The sequence below is a fragment of the Cinclus cinclus genome, chromosome Z (assembly GCF_963662255.1).
Source record: "Cinclus cinclus chromosome Z, bCinCin1.1, whole genome shotgun sequence".
NCBI classification, from domain to species: domain Eukaryota; kingdom Metazoa; phylum Chordata; class Aves; order Passeriformes; family Cinclidae; genus Cinclus; species Cinclus cinclus.
The window spans coordinates 21669464-21691006 of record NC_085084.1 but is presented as its reverse complement, the minus strand read 5'-3'; the positions used below and the strand labels follow the sequence as shown (position 1 = coordinate 21691006).

General features: G+C 45.6%; 2 protein-coding genes across 10 annotated transcripts; one reads left to right on the top strand and one right to left on the bottom strand.

Annotated features, from left to right (window-relative positions):
• Window positions 1-502: 502 nt before the first annotated feature.
• RFESD (Rieske Fe-S domain containing) lies at window positions 503-20471 on the bottom strand. Of its 9 annotated transcripts, none has more exons than XR_009934169.1 (7): window positions 19914-20449; window positions 18961-19141; window positions 18836-18870; window positions 18467-18646; window positions 15372-15529; window positions 14972-15218; window positions 503-1668 (listed from the first exon to the last, which is right to left on the bottom strand). XR_009934169.1 is itself a non-coding variant. In XM_062513624.1 (5 exons), the coding sequence occupies exons 1-5, from the start codon at window positions 19989-19991 to the stop codon at window positions 1609-1611; spliced, it is 534 nt and encodes a 177-aa protein (XP_062369608.1). In that variant the 5' UTR covers window positions 19992-20471; the 3' UTR covers window positions 503-1608. The 9 variants fall into 9 exon arrangements, 4 of the variants coding, with proteins under 4 accessions (XP_062369608.1, XP_062369609.1, XP_062369607.1 ...); XR_009934170.1 differs by lacking the exon at window positions 503-1668 and adding an exon at window positions 8750-8765; XR_009934167.1 differs by lacking the exon at window positions 503-1668 and adding an exon at window positions 8976-10421.
• LOC134056743 (uncharacterized protein K02A2.6-like) lies at window positions 7227-8618 on the top strand. The gene is made up of 2 exons (XM_062513621.1): window positions 7227-8054; window positions 8455-8618. Exons 1-2 carry the CDS (start codon window positions 7448-7450, stop codon window positions 8616-8618), a joined length of 771 nt encoding a protein of 256 aa, XP_062369605.1. The 5' UTR covers window positions 7227-7447.
• Window positions 20472-21543: the final 1072 nt, after the last annotated feature.

Here is a 21543-nt window from a genome sequence, read left to right as displayed (position 1 = left end):
TTAAAGTCTCCCATTTTGGATTATGATGTATTATTGCAGTGGCAGGAGGAATCCCATAATCCCATCTCAAGAGATGGGCTGGTTTCAGGAGGCACAGCAGAAAGCATCTCACTGCCCAAGACACCTTCTTCCAGTATTTGTGGAGTTGACCTGCTTTTTGGATTCCACCCCTGTGTGTTCCCCATCTTCTTTGAGGATGACTGGCAGAGAGGGGGATGCATCCATCCAGGATTTTGCCTGGTAATCCCATCTGTTTGTCTGCTCTGCTTCACTCTTCCAAATGCTTGTCTACAAAGCACAATTATTGGAAGAAAAGAGCAGCCAAAGCAAAACCCACCCAGAGCACTTCATCTGTTGTCTTCTTGACTTTGAAGTTTCTGGAATCCCAAGCCTCAAGCTCTGGACAGCTCTCTAGTTCCTCCTTGTACCTGTCACCACCATGGGGGTCTGTTGCGAGGAGCGACCGGAGTCAAACACGTAACACTCATAGAGTTATGGTGAATGCTCAACTTTATTATACAAGCTGTTGTCTTTTATAAAGTTTTGACACACATGCAAGTGCTCATGCGCCTAATACTAATATTTATTGGCTACAAGTAAATGTTCATGTGCCGCGACTACCCTACTAATTGGTTACAGCATTTTATGTTTATGTTCTACTTTCTTGCTCTTGCAGTTAGCACATCCTGGCTTGCTTTCTCACTCTTGCCACATTTTTATCTCTTATTCTCAGTCCAAGGTCATCATGTCCTTGCTAGCACTAAAATAGCCCAATTTATCCCAACACTGGAAAGCAAGCTCTCCATGGTCTCACTGGTCCAAAAACTCCTCCACAATTCCCCCCTTTTCTTTTTGCACAAGCTGGGCATTATTAATTGTTCTAAAAAGCATATTCTTTTACATATGGTATAGCGTAGCTAGCAAGCAACAGAATTATAACTATAGTTTAAAGCATCCCAAGCCGCGGCTTAATCAGCAGTTTGATCCAACCTATAATACCAAGTTTTGAAACCCAGACTCCCAAAGGATCACCTGTTTAATTGATCTCTTAGTTTTTGTACTTTTTTATTAATTGACTCAGAATGATCGGATAAGTTCATGCAGCACATACCTTCAAATTCTTCACACCCAATGATTATATGCTAACAAAAATTTATTGCTGCCCGATTTTGCAGAACTGCATGATTTACATTACTAACATTTTGGGATAATTCATCTAAAATGGTACTGCTTAAATTAATTTTGTTTGTCATCCATCCAGCTAAATGTTGGTTCTTTTATTTAATTGATTTGCCAAATGCGGGTCTGCCCAGCTCAAAGCGACAATGCTTGTGAGCAGAGGGAACAAGATGCCGATAGCACCTTTCCCTGTTTTACCTTTTGGGCCTGCCATATTGCTCTTTTAATTGCCCAATTTGTATATGTCAATTTAAATGCTTCCTCACCACCGTGATCCTGTGCAATATATACGGGTTATTGTAACACAATACACTATCTGAACTAAACAACACAGGGTTCTAACTTTAACAAGCGGTGCACAACATTCCCTCAAAACACAAGTCATCTATATACTGCTTAATCAATAAATTTATCACTCTTTGTTGTCGATCATATCAGTCTGCTTGGCGGCTCGAGTCTATTTGCTCGGAATCCGCTGGGGTCTTTCACCTGTGGAGACACAAGAATACCCTGTTCCTGTGAATAAAAGTGGTACAAGGCCATCCCAGGAACCGGTTGCAGGATTCTTATAATGCACTAAAACCTCTGATTATTGTCATTTATCCCATTTTCCATAATGTATTAATGCTGGGGGCATTTCAGCCTCACCTATGAGACTCAAAAAATTTAGCGTAAATAATACCTTATGCAATCTATTCTGGGGTTGCAATTTTTCTGATGATTTTTGTCTGGCCAATTGTTCCTTGAGGGTCCTGTCTGCCCATTCCACTATTGCTTGGCCAGTGGAATTATGAGGGACTCCCAGTTAATGCTCAATTCCCCATTTCTGCAGAAATTTTACTACTCTTTTGCCCTTATAGGCAGGACCATTATCGGTTTTATCTGTATGGGCATTCCCAAAACCGCAGAGCAGGCTAAAAAGTGTCGTATAATGTGCGTTGCATGTTCCCCTGTCTGGGCCATGGCCCAAGGCATGTGAGAAAAGGTATCAACTGTCACATGCATGTATTTTTGCCTGCCAAACTCAGCAACATGTGTAACATGCATTTGCCATAGCTCATAGACTTGGAAACCTCTGAGATTAACTCCTTGTTGGGGGTTGGTTATCTTCCTTTTTTCCCTCTGTGGAATTTTCCCCATTGTCATGCTAAGATACCTGTTGACTGGGCCCTGGTGACAAGGGGGAGGGGACGGGAGGGAAGAGGTAAGCCCCACGAGATTCAAACAGCCAGAAGAGGAAGCAGAAGGCTGGGCCTCGGCCCATTTCCCCTGCGGAGTTCGGACGAGAAGGACGATCGCCGCCTCTCCTCCATCTCCACCATCCCAGCGTCGGGAAACCACTATCAGACCCTGCCCGGCTGTCTTCTCGCTGTGAACTACAGCCATCCAGCACTCTGCTGAGCATCGGGACGGACGCCGTGAGCGGAGGGCTCTCTCTCCATCTCTCTCTCCCCCTGGGACAGCGCTGCCATCACCCCCAGCCCTCCTGCAGCTCTGCGGGACCCGCCCACCCCCAGCACCGGGAACTGCAGCTCAGGGAAAAGGTGCCTGCAGCCAAAAAACACTGGGACTGAGTTACTGTTCTGTTTGTGGCTAATTTCATAGCTGTTGTTGTTCTTGTTTGTCATGTTAGATACACTAGTAAAGAACTGTTATTCCTACCCCCATATCTTTGCCTGAGAGCTCTCTTAATTCCAAAATTATAATAATCAGAAGAATCACATTTTTTTTTCAGTCCAAGGGGAAGCTTCTGTTTTCCTTGGCAAACACCTGTCCTTCAAACCAAGACAGATTTTGGCCACCCAACGTGGGGCCCGAGGACATTGAGAGAAAAGGGTGAAAAAGGAATAACAGTTCTTGAGTTACCTCAGTTTTGTTTTAGGTGGCATCATGTTGTCCAGCTTACCGTGGTTTGGGCTCCATGTGGCCACAGCTTTATCTCTCCCATTTGCAATCCCTTACTTGAACATGGGTCCTATAACTCAGGCTGCTGTAACTACTATCCAGTTCCTTTTGTGGGCTGATAACGTGAGAAATTCATGGATTTTTAACTTCCTCTGGAAGGTGGGCACATGGATTCGGAGCTATCACACTCTAACTGTATGTTTTTGGGGCTACTTTAATAATGGTACATACTGTGAGGATATGACACCAGGGAAAATTTTGTCCCAACCCCTTACACAGCTTTTTGGGTCTGCACCACCAGCTTTTGAGGGGTTCAAATCTCTTCTAAGCAGTAATGAAGTCATACAGTGGCTGACATTGCTAATAGGCCTTGTAAACCTGTTCTATTTAACATTCCGAGATGAGGGGAGATTGACTTGGATGACAACCCTGATAGGTCCCCCAAGGAATAGGGATCCTGCCCCAGAGCCTGGCCCTGCCCCAGAGCCTGGCTCTGCCCCAGAGACTAAGGACTCTGCCCCAGAGCCTGCCCCTGCCCCTGCCCCTGCCCCAGAGACTAAAGATTCTCCCCCAGAGACTAAGGATTCTGCCCTAGAGACTAAGGATTCTGCCCCAGAGCCTGACCCTGCCCCTGCCACAGAGACTAAGGATTCTGCCCCAGAGCTCACCTCAGAAAGGAACCATCCAGAGTGGGTGGGGTTTCTAGTGAAGGAGATAGGCCAAATGCTGAAGGAGTACCTTTCCCCAGCTCTTGAGAAACTCTCCCTCTGCCTTAAAGAGGGAGAACCTGATGGTGCAGCAGTGGAACCCACAGATGTTACATCTCACCAGGTTCCAGCTGAACTGCAAGGGAACTCACAGCCAGCAGTAGTTGCCCCTGTGGAAACTAGAAAGTCTAAGGTGAAAACAAAGCACCTGGATAATAAGGACCAGAAAGCAGGGCCCTCACAACCAGCAGGGGAGCCAGAGGTTGAGATCGTCACTGAGTCCCTGTCATACGAGAGTCTCCGTAATCTTCGTAAAGATATTGTACGAAGGGGCCGTGAGGCTTTTACAACGTGGTTACTGCAGGTCTGGGACCTTATGGGTACAGGTGTGCAGCTGGATGGTACTGAGGCAAGGAATTTGGGACCCCTGACCCAGGACTCAGGTGTGGATCACATATTCGTAAGGGAACCAGGCCCCCTTTCCCTCTGGGAGTGGCTTTTAACGAGTGTAAGAGAGAGGTTTGTCCATAGAAAGAGAATGCAGGAGCACCACCATAGAATGCACTGGAAGACCGCTGAGGAGGGGATCCAACAGCTGAGAGAAGTAGCAATACTGGAGGTACTCTTTGGGAGGGGTGGACAACATGACAATGACCCCGACAAGGTCAGGTGCACAGGGCAGATGTTGTGGAATCTGGCACACCTGGGGCCATCTCAATACACCACATTCATTGCAGCCATTAATGCTGACACCAACCATGAGACAGTGGGTTCTGTTACCAATAGGCTCAGGAATTTTGAGAGTATAATGAACGGCCCAATGCAGGCTCAGGTCTCTGCCGTGATTAGGGAACTCAAAGAGGAGATGAGAGAGATGAGGGAGGAGATGAAGAAGGTCAATGCAGCACCAGTGCGAGTCACAGATGCCAGAGTTAGAGCCCAACGCCCCCCAGCTAAGGAGAGAGGATACACCCCACGAGCTGACCTGTGGTTCTTTCTGCGCGACCATGGGGAAGACATGAGGAGGTGAGATGGGAAACCCACTTCTGCCCTGGCAGCACGGGTGTGTCAACTCAAGGAGGGAAACACTAACCAAAGGAGCTCCACTAAAGTGAAGGTAGCCTCAAGTTCCCATAACCAAGATGTAGGGTACTACAAAAGGGAGGATGATTTGTCAGATCCCCTTGAGGGAACCTCTAACATGTATGCCCAGGAAGGAAATAATAACCAGGGCTAGAGGGGCCCTGCCTCTAGCCAGGGAGAGGCACGGGAAAACCGGGTCTTTTTGGACGGTGTGGATCCAATGGCCTGGCACATCAGAGCCACAAAAACATAGGGCATTAATTGATACTGGTTCACAGGTCACCCTACTACCATCAGAACATGTTGGGGAAGAGCCTGTTTCTATTGCTGGGGTGACAGGGGGATCACAGGAATTGACTTTGCTGGAGGCTGAGGTGAGCCTGACTGGGAAGGAGTGGCAGAAGCATTCAATTGTGACTGGCCCAGAGGCACCGTGTATTCTAGGCATAGACTTCCTCAGGAATGGCTATTACAAAGACCCAAAGGGACTCAGGTGGGCTTTTGGAATAGCTGCTGTAGAGGCAGAAAACATTAAGCAATTGAACACCTTGCTTGGACTGTCAGAGAACCCATCTGTAGTGGGACTCCTGAAGGTGAAGGAGCAGCAAGTGCCAATTGCCACCTCCACAGTGCACCACAGGCAGTACAGGACAAATCGAGATGCCGTGATACCCATCCACAAGATGATCTGTGAGCTGGAGGGCCAAGGGGTGGTCAGCAAAACCCACTCACCCTTCAACAGCCCCATCTGGACTGTGCGTAAGTCTGATGGAGAATGGAGATTGACTGTGGACTATGGTGCATTGAATGAAGTCACTCCACCGCTGAGCTCTGCCGTGCCGGACATGCTGGAACTCCAGTACGAGCTGGAGTCCCAGGCAGCAAAGTGGTACGCCACCATTAACATTGCCAATGCATTTTTCTCCATTCCTCTGGCAGCAGAGTGCAGGCCTCAGTTTGCTTTCACCTGGAGGGGCGTGTAGTACACCTGGAACCAACTGCCCCAGGGGTGGAAACACAGCTCCACCATCTGCCATGGAGTGATCCAGGCTGCACTGGAAAAGGGTGAAGCTCCAGAACATCTGCAATACATTGATGACATCATTGTGTGGGGGAACACGGCAATGGAAGTATTTGAGAAAGGAGAGAAGATCATCCAGATTCTGCTGGGAGCCGGTTTCTCCATCAAGAGGAGCAAAGTCAAAGGTCCTGCCCGAGAGATCCAGTTCCTGGGAGTAAAGTGGCAAGACGGGCGGTGCCAAATCCCCACTGAGGTCATCAATAAGATCACCGCGATGTCTCCACCAACCAACAAGAAGGAAACACAAGCTTTCCTAGGTGCCATAGGCTTTTGGAGAAGGCACATTCCTGAGTACAGCCAGATCGTGAGCCCTCTCTACCTGGTCACCCGGAAGAAGAACAAATTCCACTGGGGCCCTGATCAGCAGCAAGCCTTTGCCCAGATCAAGCAGGAGATCGCTCATGCTGTAGCCCTCGGCCCAGTCAGGACGGGACCAGAGGTGAAGAATGTGCTCTACTCTGCAGCCGGGAACAAGGGCTTGTCCTGGAGCCTTTGGCAGAAGGTACCTGGTGAGACCCGAGGCCAACCTCTGGGATTCTGGAGCCGAAGTTACAGAGGGTCTGAAGCCAACTACACCCCAACAGAGAAGGAGATCTTGGCTGCTTATGAAGGAGTTCAAGCTGCCTCAGAAGTGATTGGCACAGAAGCACAGCTCCTCCTGGCACCCCGACTACCAGTGCTGGGGTGGATGTTTAAAGGGAAGGTCCCCTCTACCCACCACGCCACCGATGCCACATGGAGCAAGTGGATTGCCCTCATCACACAGCGCGCCCGTATCGGAAACCCAAATCACCCTGGGATTTTGGAAATAATTACAACCTGGCCAGAAGGTGAAAACTTTGTTCTTGCCGATGAAGAGGAGCAAGAACAAGTGACCCGGGCTGATGAAGCCCCGCCATACAACCAACTGCCAGCAGATGAAACTCGCTACGCTCTTTTCACTGACGGTTCCTGTCGCATTGTGGGGATGAACCGGAAGTGGAAAGCAGCCGTATGGAGCCCCACACGACAGGTTGCACAAGCTACTGAAGGAGAAGGTGGATCAAGTCAACTTGCTGAACTCAAAGCCGTTCAGCTGGCCCTGGACATTGCTGAAAGAGAGAAGTGGCCAAAGCTTTACCTTTACACTGATTCATGGATGGTAGCCAATGCTCTGTGGGGCTGGCTGGAAAGATGGAAAAAAGCTAACTGGCAACGTAGGGGAAAACCAATCTGGGCTGCTGATGAGTGGAAAGACATTGCCAGTTGGGTAGAGAAGCTACCCGTAAAGGTCCGTCATGTAGATGCCCATGTCCCCAAGAGTCGGGCTAAAGAGGAGCACCAACACAATGAGCAGGTAGATCAGGCTGCAAGGATAGAGGTGTCACAGATAGACTTAGACTGGCAACACAAGGGAGAGTTGTTCCTGGCTCGATGGGTCCACAATGCCTGAGGTCACCAAGGCAGAGATGCTACCTATAAGTGGGCACGAGACCGAGGGGTGGATCTCACCATGGACAGTATTTCCCAGGTTATCCATGACTGTGAGACGTGTGCTGCCATCAAGCAAGCCAAGCGAGTGAAGCCCCTCTGGTATGGGGGGCGGTGGTCCAAATATAAGTATGGGGAGGCCTGGCAGATTGACTACATCACACTGCCTCAGACACGCCAAGGCAAGCGCTACGTGCTGACCATGGTGGAAGCCACCACTGGATGGTTGGAGACCTACCCTGTGCCTCACACCACTGCCCGCAACAGCATCCTGGGCCTGGAAAAACAAGTCCTTTGGAGACATGGTACCCCTGAGAGAATTGAGTCAGACAATGGGACTCATTTCAAGAACAGCCTCATATGCACCTGGGCCAGAGAACACGGCATCGAGTGGGTGTACCACATTCCTTATCACGCACCAGCGGCTGGGAAAGTGGAACGGTGCAATGGGCTGCTTAAAACCACCTTGAAGGCACTGGGTGGGGGGACTTTCAAGAACTGGGAGATTAATCTACCAAAGGCCACATGGTTAGTGAACACCCGTGGTTCCACTTATCAAGCAGGCCCTGCCCAGTCTGAGCCCTTGAGAACACCAGATGGGGACAAGGTTCCAGTGGTGCATATGAGAGGTATGCTAGGAAAAACTGTTTGGGTGAACTCTGCCTCCAGCAAAGACAATCCAATTCGTGGGGTGGTTTTTGCTCAAGGGCCAGGGTGTACCTGGTGGATCATGCAAAGGGATGGAAAGACCCGATGCATACCCCAAGGAGACCTTGTTTTAGGGTGAACTACCTACAATACTGTGCCTTTATTTGTAACTGTATGGATGTCTATTATTAGAAGATTTTAATTTGATTTGGCATGATGGTAGGGGAAAATTCGGGGTGGATAATGTTGAGGGTTAGTTCTCTCCCTTTTTCCCTCTGTGGAATTTTCCCCATTGTCATGCTAAGATACCTGTTGACTGGGCCCTGGGGACAAGGGGGAGGGGACGGGAGGGAAGAGTGAAACCCCGCGAGATTCAAACAGCCAGAAGAGGAAGCGGAAGGCTGGGCCTCGGCCCATTTCACCCGTGGAGTTCGGACAAGAAGGACGATCGCCGCCTGTGTGCCATCCCAGCGTCGGGAAACCATCATCAAACCCTGCCCGGCTGTCTTCTCGCTGTGAACTACCACCATCCAGCACTCTGCTGAGCATCGGGACCGACGCCGTGAGCGGAGGGCTCTCTCTCCATCTCTCTCTCCCCCTGGGACAGCGCTGCCATCACCCCCAGCCCTCCTGCGGCTCTGCGGGACCCGCCCGCCCCCAGCACCGGGAACTGCAGCTCAGGGAAAAGGTGCCTGCAGCCAAAAAACACTGGGACTGAGTTACTGTTCTGTTTGTGGCTAATTTCATAGCTGTTGTTGTTCTTGTTTGTCGTGCTAGATATACTAGTAAAGAACTGTTATTCCTACCCCCATATCTTTGCCTGAGAGCTCTCTTAATTCCAAAATTATAATAATCGGAAGAATCACATTTTCTTTCAGTCCAAGGGGAAGCTTCTGTTTTCCTTGGCAAACACCTGTCCTTCAAACCAAGACACTACCCCCATATCTTTGCCTGAGAGCTCTCTTAATTCCAAAATTATAATAATCGGAAGAATCACGGGTTTTTTTCAGTCCAAAGGGAAGCTTCTGCTTTCCTTAGCAAACACCTGTCTTTCAAACCAAGACACTCCTAGACCCAGTGATCCTGTATGATGACTGCACTGATCACATGACTTTACTATCCCCTGGGCATCTGCCCACGACAGTTGAAACTGTCTTTTTAACATTTTTGCCAACTGGTGGAACATGCTATGACTTTGTTTTGCTGCAGCAAAAGAATCAATGGGGCCTTTGTGCACAATTGATACTAACTGATCTGCCCTATCATTCCCTTCCCCAAGTCCCAAGATTGTTTTATGGCTTCTGATGTGAAGAAGGCAGCTGGGGGTAAATCGTTCATTAATAGTCTTTTGTAGCTGTAAAAATAATCACCCCAAGATTTCGCATTTGGGCAGCCATAACACTGCATCTTTTATTCTTTGAACGATTCCTACTACATATAGGGAATCTGACACTATATTTAAGTTCTGATGTCTCCATTGTCCCAATGCCCAAAGGACAGCTTTCAGTTCCAAGGTTTGCAGGGAATCATCTTGAGAGCCAATAATTTTATGATGATGCCATTGTGTCTTGAGGTTGTAATGGAATGGTGAAAAAAAAACAGTCTTTAAGATCAATAACTGCGATGTGCCAATCTTCTTGTAGCATAGTCACCAGAGGCATTCCTGGCTGGAGGGCCCCTATAGCCCACATTTGGTCATTGACTTTTCATAGGTCATGTAAGAGTCGCAACTTTCCAGATTTCTTCGGAATTACAAATATTGGTGTGTTCCAGGGGCTGGTAGACAGCTTAATATGGCCCGCTTTTAACTGTTCTTATACTAATTCATGTGCAATTTGAAGCCGCTCCTCAGACAGTGGCCATTGCTCCACCCATACTGGGTCGTTAGTTTTCTAGTTTATGGCTGGGGTGGGCGGCTTCTGGGCAATGGCCCCTGTTAAAAAGGTTGTGATGGAATTTGAATGGTGGCTCCTACTTGGCTCCGTACCTCTCGGCCAAGAAGACCTCCCAAGTCTCCTGGTAGTGGCATTACATAACGTCGCAGGGTTACTTTTTGACCTTCACGGAGCAGCAAGGAGACTGGATGCAGGGTGTGCATGGGTTGTCTTCCTCCACCGACACCTTGGACGGCATCAAGTGATGGGGTCAAGGCCCACGAGTGGGGCCACCCTTTTCAATTAAAAATAGTTACATCTGCTCCGGTGTCCAACATCACATTTGGTATTATTTGGTTCCAAGTCTGCCAAGTTACCTTTATGTCAATTAATGGATGGTGAGTCATCTGTTGAACCAGGTTTACCAGAGCTCCACCAGTGGAACCAAATCCTCGATCCTGTCGTGGCAGGCACCTACGAAAAATATCATTTTCTAAAGGTTCTTAATGCTACACCAGCAGCTGTGCAATTCGTGTGCCTTTTTTAATTGTAATTGGTGGTTGTGTTGCATATGCCATAATTTGGATTTCACCAATATCATCAGCATCTATGACCCCGGGTAGCACAACGAGTCCTGCCATACTAGTCGAAGATTACCCTAATCGCAAAGCACCTAAAGCACTGTCTTCATGATAAATAGATCCAGTTACTCCTGTTGGGATTTTTACTACCGAGAGTCTAACAGAATCATATCTACTGTTGCTGCCAAGTCGATTCCCAAACTGTCTCTTGTGGCAGGGGGTTGAAGCTGTTGGATAGCATTGGGCTGGCCACTTGTGTCCTTGCGAGGGGACCCGTCACGCTTCTTTCTCTGCCCGCTCTTCGTTTCTCTGCCCTTTTTTTTTTTTTCTCTCTTTCTCTGTCGGTACGCGGAAGTGGAGGGATTGTCTGTTTGACAGACGCCACACCCTATGGTGGCGCTGCAGGCCCTTTTGAGGTGTCCTTGTCCACCACACTGGAAACAACTTCTGTATTTCCCTTTTGCGAATTTAAGGAGGAAACCGCGGACGATGGTGGGGCCGGGGTTGGGCCAGGGTCAACACGGTGGCGGCGGGTGCTGAGGCGGTGGAGCTCAGACGGCTCCGGGAGCCCTGGGGTAGATGGTGTGGATGTGGTGCTCAGCGCTGCTGCGCGAGCCACCGTCGCTCGGCTTGCCGGGGGCTGCTCCGCGTACGGCGGGACTCACAGTGGATTGCATAGCTATTTCCTCGTTTGGCTTTTGTTCTCGCTTTCGTTTTAGTTCCCCTTGTAACTAATACACCTTATCTGCTAATTTTGCGGCAGTCGACCGGGTGCGCTCATCCATTTTTTGCATTAGTTTCGCCATTTGCTCGGCGAGCTGCTCTAGGCTAGACTTTTTAGGACCCGGTTCTAAGGGGCCCTCCCAGTCCGCATCGTCATCGCCCTCGGGCAGCGGCACCGCAGCGGTGGGGGAGGGGGGGTGGCGATCGGCAGCTCGGACCCCCCCAACTCTGCAGCAACAGCTATCAGTAACTATTCCGGAGTTGTTTTCAGTAACCACATTTAAGGAGGAAGCCGCAGGCAACGGCGAGACTGAGGGCGGCTCCGGGAGCGGCGGGGCAGATGGTATCGCGGAAACATCCTCCGCCGTCATTCATTTAAGCATATCAGATACAGTCGGGCATTGAGGGGCCGATAGATCTTTAATTGGCGCTTGCCCATGTTGTTCCAAAAAGTCGTTTAAAAGTCCGTGCCCTTTAACCGGCAATGGGGGTTTCGCCGCTCCCCCCGGTGGGGCAGGAGCTTTAACAGCGGCAACAACTATCTTCACCTCCGCTTTCATATCATTTAAGCTGTTAATAACTGTGCGCCAGGTGGTGCGGAAGTCTTTAATTTCTCTATCTTTGCTCGTGATCGTCATGTCCCACATGTGATCACCGAGAGCACGCCAAGCCTCTGCTTGAAACACAATCGGCGGGCTAGCGAGAAACCCGCGTTCTCGCGCCCACTTCACCAATTTGCTGAGGGTCTTCTCCGCTACTGATTCCTCTCGCTTAGCGAGCATACTATGCAGTAGCTTCACCGCGGCAGCACATTCACTTTCCATGCTTACGTTTAATCAGGACCGGGAAGAGAGCACTCGATTCTTCGTACCTCCTCTAGGGATGGTCCCTCGCTCCTTTTTCCGCTTTGCCTCACCACACGCCGTGGCAAGATTAGCAAGTTCGCATCAACACATATACGTCTATAGCGAAATCCGCGTCCCACCATGCTGGGTCCCTGTTCCGACGCCAAATGTTGCGAGGAGCGACCGGAGTCAAACATGTTACACTCATGGAGGTATGATGAGTGGTCAACTTTAGTATACAAGCTGTTGCCTTTTATAAAGTTCTGACATACCTGCATGCGCTCATGCGCCTAATACTAATATTTATTGGCTACAAGTAAATGTTCATGTGCCGCGACTACCCTACTAATTGGTTACAGCATTTTATGTTTATGTTCTATTTTCTTGCTCTTGCAATTAGCACATCCTGGCTTGCTTTCTCACTCTTGCCACCTGTTTATCTCTTATTCTCAGTCCAAGGTCAGCATGCCCTTGCTAGTACTAAATTAGCCCAATTTATCCCAACACTGCAAAGCGAGCTTTCCATGGCCTCACTGGTCCAAAAACTCCTCCACATGGAAGGGACTCTAAAATCTTCCCAGAACCTTCTCTTCTACAGCCTGAACAACCCGAACTCTCTCAGCCTATCTTCACAGCAGAGGTATGCCAGCCTTGGATCATCTTCACAGCCTTCTCTGGACTTGCTCCAACAGGTCATCCTTCTGTAGTGGGCCAGAGCTGGATGCAGCACTGCAGGTAGGGTCTCACCCAAGTGGAGGTGTAGAATCACCTCCCTCAACCTGCTGCCGACACTGCTTTTTCTTCTCCAGGACATTTTTGTCTTTCTGGGTTGTCTGAGCTCATTGCCAGCTCATCTGGGGCTTCTCATCTGCCAACACCCTAAGTCCTCCTCAGGGCTGCTTTCTACCCATTCCCTGCCCCGTATTTGTGTCTGGCATTGCCCTCATCCAGGCACAGGACCTTGCCTATCCATTTAGTTAACATCACACCTCCATTCTGCTTAGTGCAAGAAAATTGATAATGAAAATTGGTGTGAACACCTGGACCTCCAAACTTATTGTTGGCTTCAGGTATTCTTTCAGTGATGAGTCTCATGAAAAATACCATGAGCACTGGAAGGTGACACAGCCTCCAGGGAAGTGCTGCTGATCCTGATCATTCATGGCTTTTCAAATTCAGATGACAGCATGATACCATGCCAGGAATATTCAAGGCCTTATAATGAGTATAAGGGAGGCCATAGTTTCACTGCTCTTTTGTGCTTTCCTAGGCCAAAAGAAAGCTACACAAGTATGAAGTTTTTCCTGGAGCAATCTGTGCCAAATAAACATGTAATTTTTTTGGGGGGGGTGGGGGGGTAGGGTGGGAGGGGCATGTTCAGCACAGACTGTAATAAAAAATAGTTTTCCCTTGAGTGTGAATCTTAGATGTTAATTGAAATCAAGGAAGGACATATGTGTGCAGAGCTGAAACCTTTCATTAAACAACTCAAATATATACATTAAAAAAATCAGAAAACCTTCAGGTGGAACAGACCTACTTCAGTAGGGGCAAAAACTTTACCACTTTTTTCACTGTAGTGACTGTCTTAATAAGGAGGGATCACCTTTACTGGCAATGTCTGCACTATCAGGGTCCACAGCTGCAGCAAAAATTAATTGTAATTTGAACAGTTAAATGAATTACAAATTTTTGTTTGTTTTTTAGCAAGATAACACATATTTTACTTTCAAGTAGAATAATTATTTCTGGAATCATCTTTCCTTTATAAGCTTTGGATTTCTAGCTACTATGGTTTGCAAAAAATAAACTATACCTCTCTGACATCTCTCAGTAGAACAATTCCACTGTTCAAGCATCACAACTACCCTTGTCAAGGACCTGTGTTCATCTCATGGAGGAAGAGTCACAAATGGGCTAATAAGGACATCTGCACTGATTTTCCAGGTTTATTTTTACCTACAGGCAGAACTGTCACTTTCATTTTTAGTTTACGTCAATAATTTATAGATGGCAGAGGCTGAAAACTGCACTCAATTCTTCATTCAGCTAGAAAATTCACTTTATGAAATGTATGGGTTTACATGAATAAATAGCACATCAAAAGCAAGTGTTTGTAGAATAGAGTTTGAAGAACTGACCCAATTTATCACACCCCCTTAAGCCTCACTGACTCCACCTGCCTCTCTCAGCATGGTGCTTGCTCACCTGTTGATGTAGCTGGCTGAATTTGCTGGCCCAGCAGAAAACCATGGACCCCAGACATTTCAGGTGCAGCCAGGGTGGGGCAGACCCTACGGGTCGGGTCTGCTGTGGCTGCAGCTCTCTCACGGCCCTGCCAGCAAAGGGCAACCTCCCCACACACACAGGGGCTGAAGTACCTCTCCACTGGTATTATTTCCATTCCCTATCCCTTGCTTTCCCCCTTGAAAAGCAGCTGCCAAGTCAGTGGGGCAGAGTGATGGAGATCAGTGAGCATTGACTCTCACACTCCATGTACCACCAGCAAGGAAACAACACAAGATCCTTCTGATCATTTTAGAAACCAGAGATGCAAAATTCACAACTGATTTCATTCCAGTACTAAGTATAGAATTAGGAACTGCACAAAACTATGAAAAGGGCTTCAATGGTGAAAGACTAGTTTTGAGATTGTTTTCCTACAGAATAGACATTTTTCTATCCCTGTGTTATGCCATCCTGCAAACTGCTCTCCTCCAGGTAATATGCTCCATAATGAATTTCTCAGTCCCAACTTAATAGCACATTTTACATTGAAGGGGTCCTTAATTTAATATGCAACACTGAGTGCAGCCAGGGGAGCAATGGCAAAACAAGGCATAAATTGTAGGAAAAGGACAACACCCAGCCTTACCGTCAATAGTGTCTAATCAAGGTTTGCAGTGAAGGTACATCAGGTTAAGGTTCACGCTGCACTTCAAACTGCTATATAGTTTTCACCTGTCTTTCTTGAAAATATGTTTCCATGATGGCATAAACATAACTTATTTATTGTCTTCAAGCTGCTTTCTCATTATAGAGCCTGAATGTCTTGCAGAATCATCACAAAAATTTTCATGCCAAATCATAGCACGTATTTCTCTGCTCCCCGCCTGGCTGATCTGTGATGAAAAACAGGTGGTATTTGTTCATTTGTCAAACTAAACCTCTCTCCCCACAAACAAACAAAACACTCTTCCGGAGTGACTTAGTTGATACTGTCATTAACACATCTCTGTAGGAAGTGGTAATTATCCAGCCACTGACTCACTGACCTTTTGCCCATAGCTTGTTCTCATTCCTTCCTCTCTTCATTGTGTCTTAAATGACACCTTAGAATCATTGCCTTGACAGTAACCACTCCTCATCTCCCTCCTTGTGCTTTCCATGTGTTCATGCACTCTTACCAGTATAACTAGGAACCTAGAAAGGGCTGGAAAGATAAGAATGTTAACTATAGGACATTAAATATTTAAATTACTTTCAAATTAGGTGCACAGTCTAGCACTTCGTAGCTCAGAATAGTCAATGTATTTTTTTAAAGGTAGCAACTTTAACATGTTGAAGGTTTTGCTCATTTCTGTCAGAAAAAAAAACTAAAAAGAAAAAAGAAAAAATAAAAGAAGGGGGGAAAAGAAAGAAAAATGAGAAAAGAAATGAAAAAGAAAAAGGGGAAAAGAGGAAAGGGTAAAATAATAATAAAAAAAACCTAACAGCCCACAACCTTCCCTGCCTTGTTCATATCTGCCTAAGTTAGTAATTTTCTGTTCCTTCTGTGATCATCAACAGGAAAATTGAGGGGAACAAAATCTAATGGGCAAACTTTAGATTTTAAATCAATGCAACCTTCCTGGGAAAGAACACTTAAAAATTGGCAAAACAACTATAAAAGCTTGCAGATATTGTGCCTAAAAAGTACTGAAGAAAAACAATTTACCTATGGCTGGACATGCAGTTGTATTTATTCTATATGATTAACCATAAGCCCATGAATAAACACTTTTCTGAATTTTAGCCAGTAAATGCAATTCTGCAAAATCCTGAGCACTCTTCCAGTAGTATGAACATGTCCATGACGCTTTCAAATAAAACTTCTTATTTCCATCATTCTCTAAGTATCATACAGGTAATAGCATGTTGTTCAGTCAGTGCTTTCTTAAACTGAACTACATCTTTATTAGTTTGAAGAGTCAATTAGTAGTAATGCACTACTTTAAGAAAAGTCAATAAAAATGTTGTCTCAGCAATCACATGACTTAATGCAGGTGTATCTGAAGGTGTTGCAATACTCTCCTTTTATACGATCCATGTCTTTTACCAGGAGACAGTGTCTGTGGTCAAGCTTAATCCCAGGTGCAGGTAGCTGGGTGAGGGGGGAGGTAAGGGCAGCAATTCTCCCTTCTCCATTCCCCTGAAACCACCCAAGCCTCTTGGGGCACCAGCTGGCGTAGATGGCAGGAAGATACCTGCTGCACCTTCGTGCCATCTACCTGGTGACTTCAAGAGAAGTTGACATATTCATTTAACAGCAAACAAATAGTAATAAAAAACAAACAAACAAACAAACAAAAACAAATTACAGAACCAGTCAGTACACAACAACATTTTCTAGAAGACAATCAAGATGTGATTCACTGGACAGAAGGCAAGTATTTGCATCTGACCATTGGCACTGTCTGACTGAGTGGTCCAGGAGAGGAAAAGGAGGAGGAGGAAGATGACAAGAAAAGCATTGCTGTGCTGTAGTTCTTACAAAATGCAAAACTGAGGTAGATCAGCTCAACAGCACTTTCAAGGTGTCACTTTTCCCCTGCCAACTGCAAAAACCATGTTCAGGAGGCATGACCAGAAGAGGTTCTCTCAATATACATGTAGTGAAATGAATTGATTATGTACTTTGCTTTTTTCATTGTCATCAATGTGGCACAAATTTTCCTTTGACTCTTCCCTCTGCCTCACTACTTCTAAACACATTTGTACAAACAACAGTGCTGACACAGGCCTAGTTACCCGTGACATATATTAAAAACAAGCCCGCCTGCTGCAAACATAAGAGAAACTTATAGATGAAGAGCAGTCATTTCAAATTGAACCTAATCATGAATGAATTTTGCAAAAGAGCAGTCATTTCAAATTGAACCTAATCATGAATGAATTTTGCAAAAAAACAACAAATCATCCAAAAAACCCACACTGAAGAACTCTAGCCATGCAGGATATTGTATTTAAAAGTTGTGTATATGTGGCAGTTTGGGACAGGTTTAGCGGCGGGCTGGGATTTAACAGTTGGACTTGATGGTCTTACAGGTGTTTTCCAGCCTCAGTGATTCTGTTATGCTCTGTATTCACAGGGTGTCTCTGCACTCCACAGGCCGAACAGCAGAACCCACTATTCTGGAGTGCAGCAGAGCTCAGGGAGAAACTTCCTTGGAAGGGGTTTTTGGGGAAGATCTGATATTGTACAGTGAACATACAGAGAAAGACACAGGTTTTGCCTCTACGCAGAAGGCACATTTTTTTTTTCAAATTAATGTATAAAAATGTGGTTACATTATATAAAAACAAACAAACAAGGGCCACTAGCTCACTTATCACACCAAAGAGCTCCCACTTTAGCCAAAAGAATCAGGAAGAGCAAACTATACATAACACACCCTTACCACAATATTCAATGAACTAACAAGAGGAGTTCAGTGAGAAGAAGGATAATAAATACTTCCATATACTCAAGGAAGTTATGCAGAAATTGGCATAAAAGAGTGCACTAAAATATGTTGTAGTTTTGTGCTTCTCTCTGAGGCACTAAATAAATACCAAGAGATCACACAAATATTTCAAAAGTTGAAAATTTCCCTGTCAGTTTTACCATAGGCATCAGAAATATAAACTGTTAAGTATATAAAGATAACCTTTACACCTGACTATCTACCTTAAACTATGTAGTTTTATAAGCCGTAGTATACTATATCCCCTCTGAAAATTTGAAATAGTCCTAGCAAAATATCAAATATTGTGAGGTGCTCTGCTATAATTAAATCTTTTTTAAAATGCAAGTGCAAAAAAAAATCCTCAGCAGATCACTCACATTTATGACAATGATGGGCTTCTTACCTTACTCATTTCTATCTATTTCAATGCTTTAACGTAACACTAGAATTGAATTTGGAGACAATCTTCATGGCACAGTACTTTTTTTTTTCCCCAACAAAGATTCTTCATTTGTGCATTCCCCATGATTCTACAGTCTGTTCATGACCTACTTTGCAAATTCTGAGTGGGTTTGTTTTCCTGTAGCTAATTCACTACCATTTTTGTACTTGTCAGCAAAATAATCAGAGTCAAAGCTCACAGACAAATCTGGAGGACTCACATAAACATTTCCATTGTCTGTTGTGACCTTATGAATCCTTTGTTTGACTCCTTTTGATTGCCACTTTGGTGTTGGTGATGGTTCCAGAGGATTTATTCCTTCGTACAATCCTTCTCCAGTTTCCAAGGTAATCTTAAACCTATGCCAAGGACAAACAATACACACTTGTCCATCGATATCCTGCAGGAAGTAGAAGACAAGATAGCAAGTCATCTTATAGACAAAAGGTACATTTGGTAATTTTGTTGTATGGCTGTCTGCTGGAATATGGATGTGACTGGGTTTTTTTCAATATAATGTTCAGAAAAAATCCTTTAGAGTTTTCACATGACTCTATGCCTCTGCATTATTTTTATTTTGCTTACATACCTCTATTTCTCCACAAAATAAAGGGCCTCCTTCGTCTGAAACATGGCAGAACACTGTATTAATTTATGCAGCCGATTTTATGCTTAATTCTAACAACACTGAGATCACACAGGCAAATATCTTACGGTAGCAGCGAGAGTCCAGAGCATGAAATTTCCCCTCATGGTAGAAAACAACAATTTCTCTGCCATTGATTTTGGCTGTTATTCTTTGGGACTTCTTCATGTCCTCTTCTTTGCCAATGTATATAAGACCGTCTGGCTCTGTTTCAGCTCCTCCTGTGCTTGAGCTGTGTGATTCCACATCCTTAAAACACATGTACAAATAAATGAAAAGGTTACTTATAAAGTAATTCACATTTGGATTTCATGTGGGGAGAGGGAGAAAAGGTTTCAGTGAAAGACTATCAATATGCAGAGGTAGAAAAGCATGAGAGCTTGGTAATAGTGTTCAGTTAGTCTGTTCACTAACAGAACTAAGAGGACAAGGAAAAACAGCTGTTGGAAGCCTGATACCTAAAGCTGAGGCAAGATAAAATCTGAATCACTATTCATTTACTCTGCACCTAAACCACATCCACCTCTCAAAATATATGTGCAAACGAATATAAGGATGGCAAACGTAAAATACTATACATTTCAGGTATGCAATGGGTGGCATTTACATGTAAATCCAATACTCTCTACATAATATTATGGCTAGAAATATAAAGTGATTTAAGTTAATAAAAAGTTATTCTGCAAATTAAAAAAGTATTATTTATTGAAAAGCTTTTTAGCAAATGTGCCTGCCTTTCCTTCCCTCCTCTTATATATTTCAAACATACCACAGATTCTCCCTCTCTCAAGAGAGAATATAAGCAGTTTTATGATAAAAGCAGTGTTCCCACCAAATTTACTTACAATTAGCTAATGTGTTCCAGTTATTTTCAAATTTCTAATACAACTTTGATTCATCCAAAAAATAAGGTTTAAACAGGCCTTTATAACCTCAGAAAGGGGAACCATAGATGGGGGTAGAGGAGAGGATGTCTCTCTGGCTGCAGGGGGGTGCAGAGCCACAGAGAGCTGCACTGTACCTTTGGTCCACACCAGATTGCAATGAAGATGAGAAAGCAGATGAAGAAATGAAGGCTGAGGATGATGAGATCCAGCATTGCCTCTTTTCGTGGGTCTGTTACCACTGCCCTGCCTTGTTCCCATATGTCACAAGGTGCTTCTCAGCCACTCTTTAAGTGCAAGCAGGAGACAACTATGGCAGGACTTTAGAGGCTCAACACATCAGAAACCAGCTCTGCCAGGGCTGATAAGAGCCAGGGACACTCTGGGGCTGGCCTGATAAGAGAAGAGCAGAGCTTCCAGTTTCCCCTGCTGCTGTCCTCACCGTGAGCCTATGCTACTGCTGCCTGTTCCCAAAACCCTGCTCAGAGCCATACGTGGTTCATCCTCAGGATCAGCAACTGCAGGTTTCCTCATAAACCACTACATTGGGAAGAGCAATTTAAGGTTTAAGTGACAGTGTGGCATTTCAAAGACCATCTGTTAACTGATCTGCACATGATCAACTGCTAAAACCAGCTCCCTGCATTCCAGTTCGAGGAACCACCACTCAGTCTTTCTTTCACCAGAAAGTGAAACGTCACTGCCACACAGGATGATCCAGTAAGGCATTCACACTTAGTGTTTTCAGGAGATACACAAACTAATCACAGGAACCAGAGTAGGAAATCCCCAATTTTTGCTATCACCGTTTGTCTGACTCTGCCTATAAACTTTCCAAACTGGCAAAGATACTAAAATGCAGAAGCCTGTACTTAAAACCTCTCTTATTAAGACACCTCCAAAAAACCCTGCGTATATAATTATAGACATCTATAGAGACAGAAACACACACACATATATATTGTGTACACACATATCTGTGTGTATCTCCCAATCAGTAGTAGAATACACTTAACCTCCAGCTCATTTTGTGATTACTTCTTGCACTCAGCTTGGATTTTGCACCCATAAATTATCCAGGCTCCCATTCTGAAACCTGACTGAGACCATTGTGGACCCTGAGTGGCTTAAATTGCATAAGCAATCAGTAGCCACCAGGTTACTTTCATAGCTGATACTCACATGCTTATCTGCAAGTGTAGATTTAGGACTACACTGGCACACCAGGGGCCCTCTGGAAGAAAATCCCCAAGGCAACTTTATTCCCTTAGATAAAGGGAAATCAGTCACATCACCCCCTCGCAGACCACGTTTCAGAATCATGAGGTGCTGGAGCAATTGCAAGTCATGGAAGTGAACACACTTCAGTCAGTTAGAGGAAAGTCTATTTACAGTCTTATACACAGTATGTTAGCATTTGCCTTTTAAGAGTTTTTTTTCCTGGTATTTTCTTAAGACTTTGGCTGCTTTGGTATTTTCTGAGTCGCTGCAAACAGCATGGACGGAATTGTCCCTGCTGCTAAGTGCCACCTGGTGGGAACAGCAAAGAGGTTTGCGAGCAGCATAAGGGCTCCTTCTCCAGTGGAAACAGAGCTGGATTTGTGAATTATGGCAATTCATTGCTGTACCCTGCTCTGAATAATTTTTCCCCATTTTGGGTGAAAAGGAAGTCTATCCCCACTGGTTCCCCTGGCTCTCCTTTGGGGGATGCTCCTCTGTGAGTCTGAGGAGAGCGCGGGGGTGTTTCAAGGAGGATGCTCTGCCAGG

What these genes read in the sequence shown, in the direction of transcription:
- LOC134056743 (XM_062513621.1), top strand. Translation starts at nt 7,448, where the DNA reads ATGGACAGTATTTCCCAGGTTATCCATGACTGTGAGACGTGTGCTGCC. An exon ending in TCCAGTGGTGCATATGAGAG is followed by an intron (nt 8,055 to 8,454) that starts GTATGCTAGGAA and finishes AGATTCAAACAG; the next exon opens with CCAGAAGAGGAAGCGGAAGG.
- RFESD (XM_062513622.1), bottom strand. Translation starts at nt 19,991, where the DNA reads ATGCTGGATCTCATCATCCTCAGCCTTCATTTCTTCATCTGCTTTCTC. An exon ending in CAATCTGGTGTGGACCAAAG is followed by an intron (nt 19,142 to 19,913) that starts GTACAGTGCAGC and finishes ATGTGTTTTAAG; the next exon opens with GATGTGGAATCACACAGCTC. An exon ending in TCTGGACTCTCGCTGCTACC is followed by an intron (nt 18,871 to 18,960) that starts GTAAGATATTTG and finishes GCCATGTTTCAG; the next exon opens with ACGAAGGAGGCCCTTTATTT.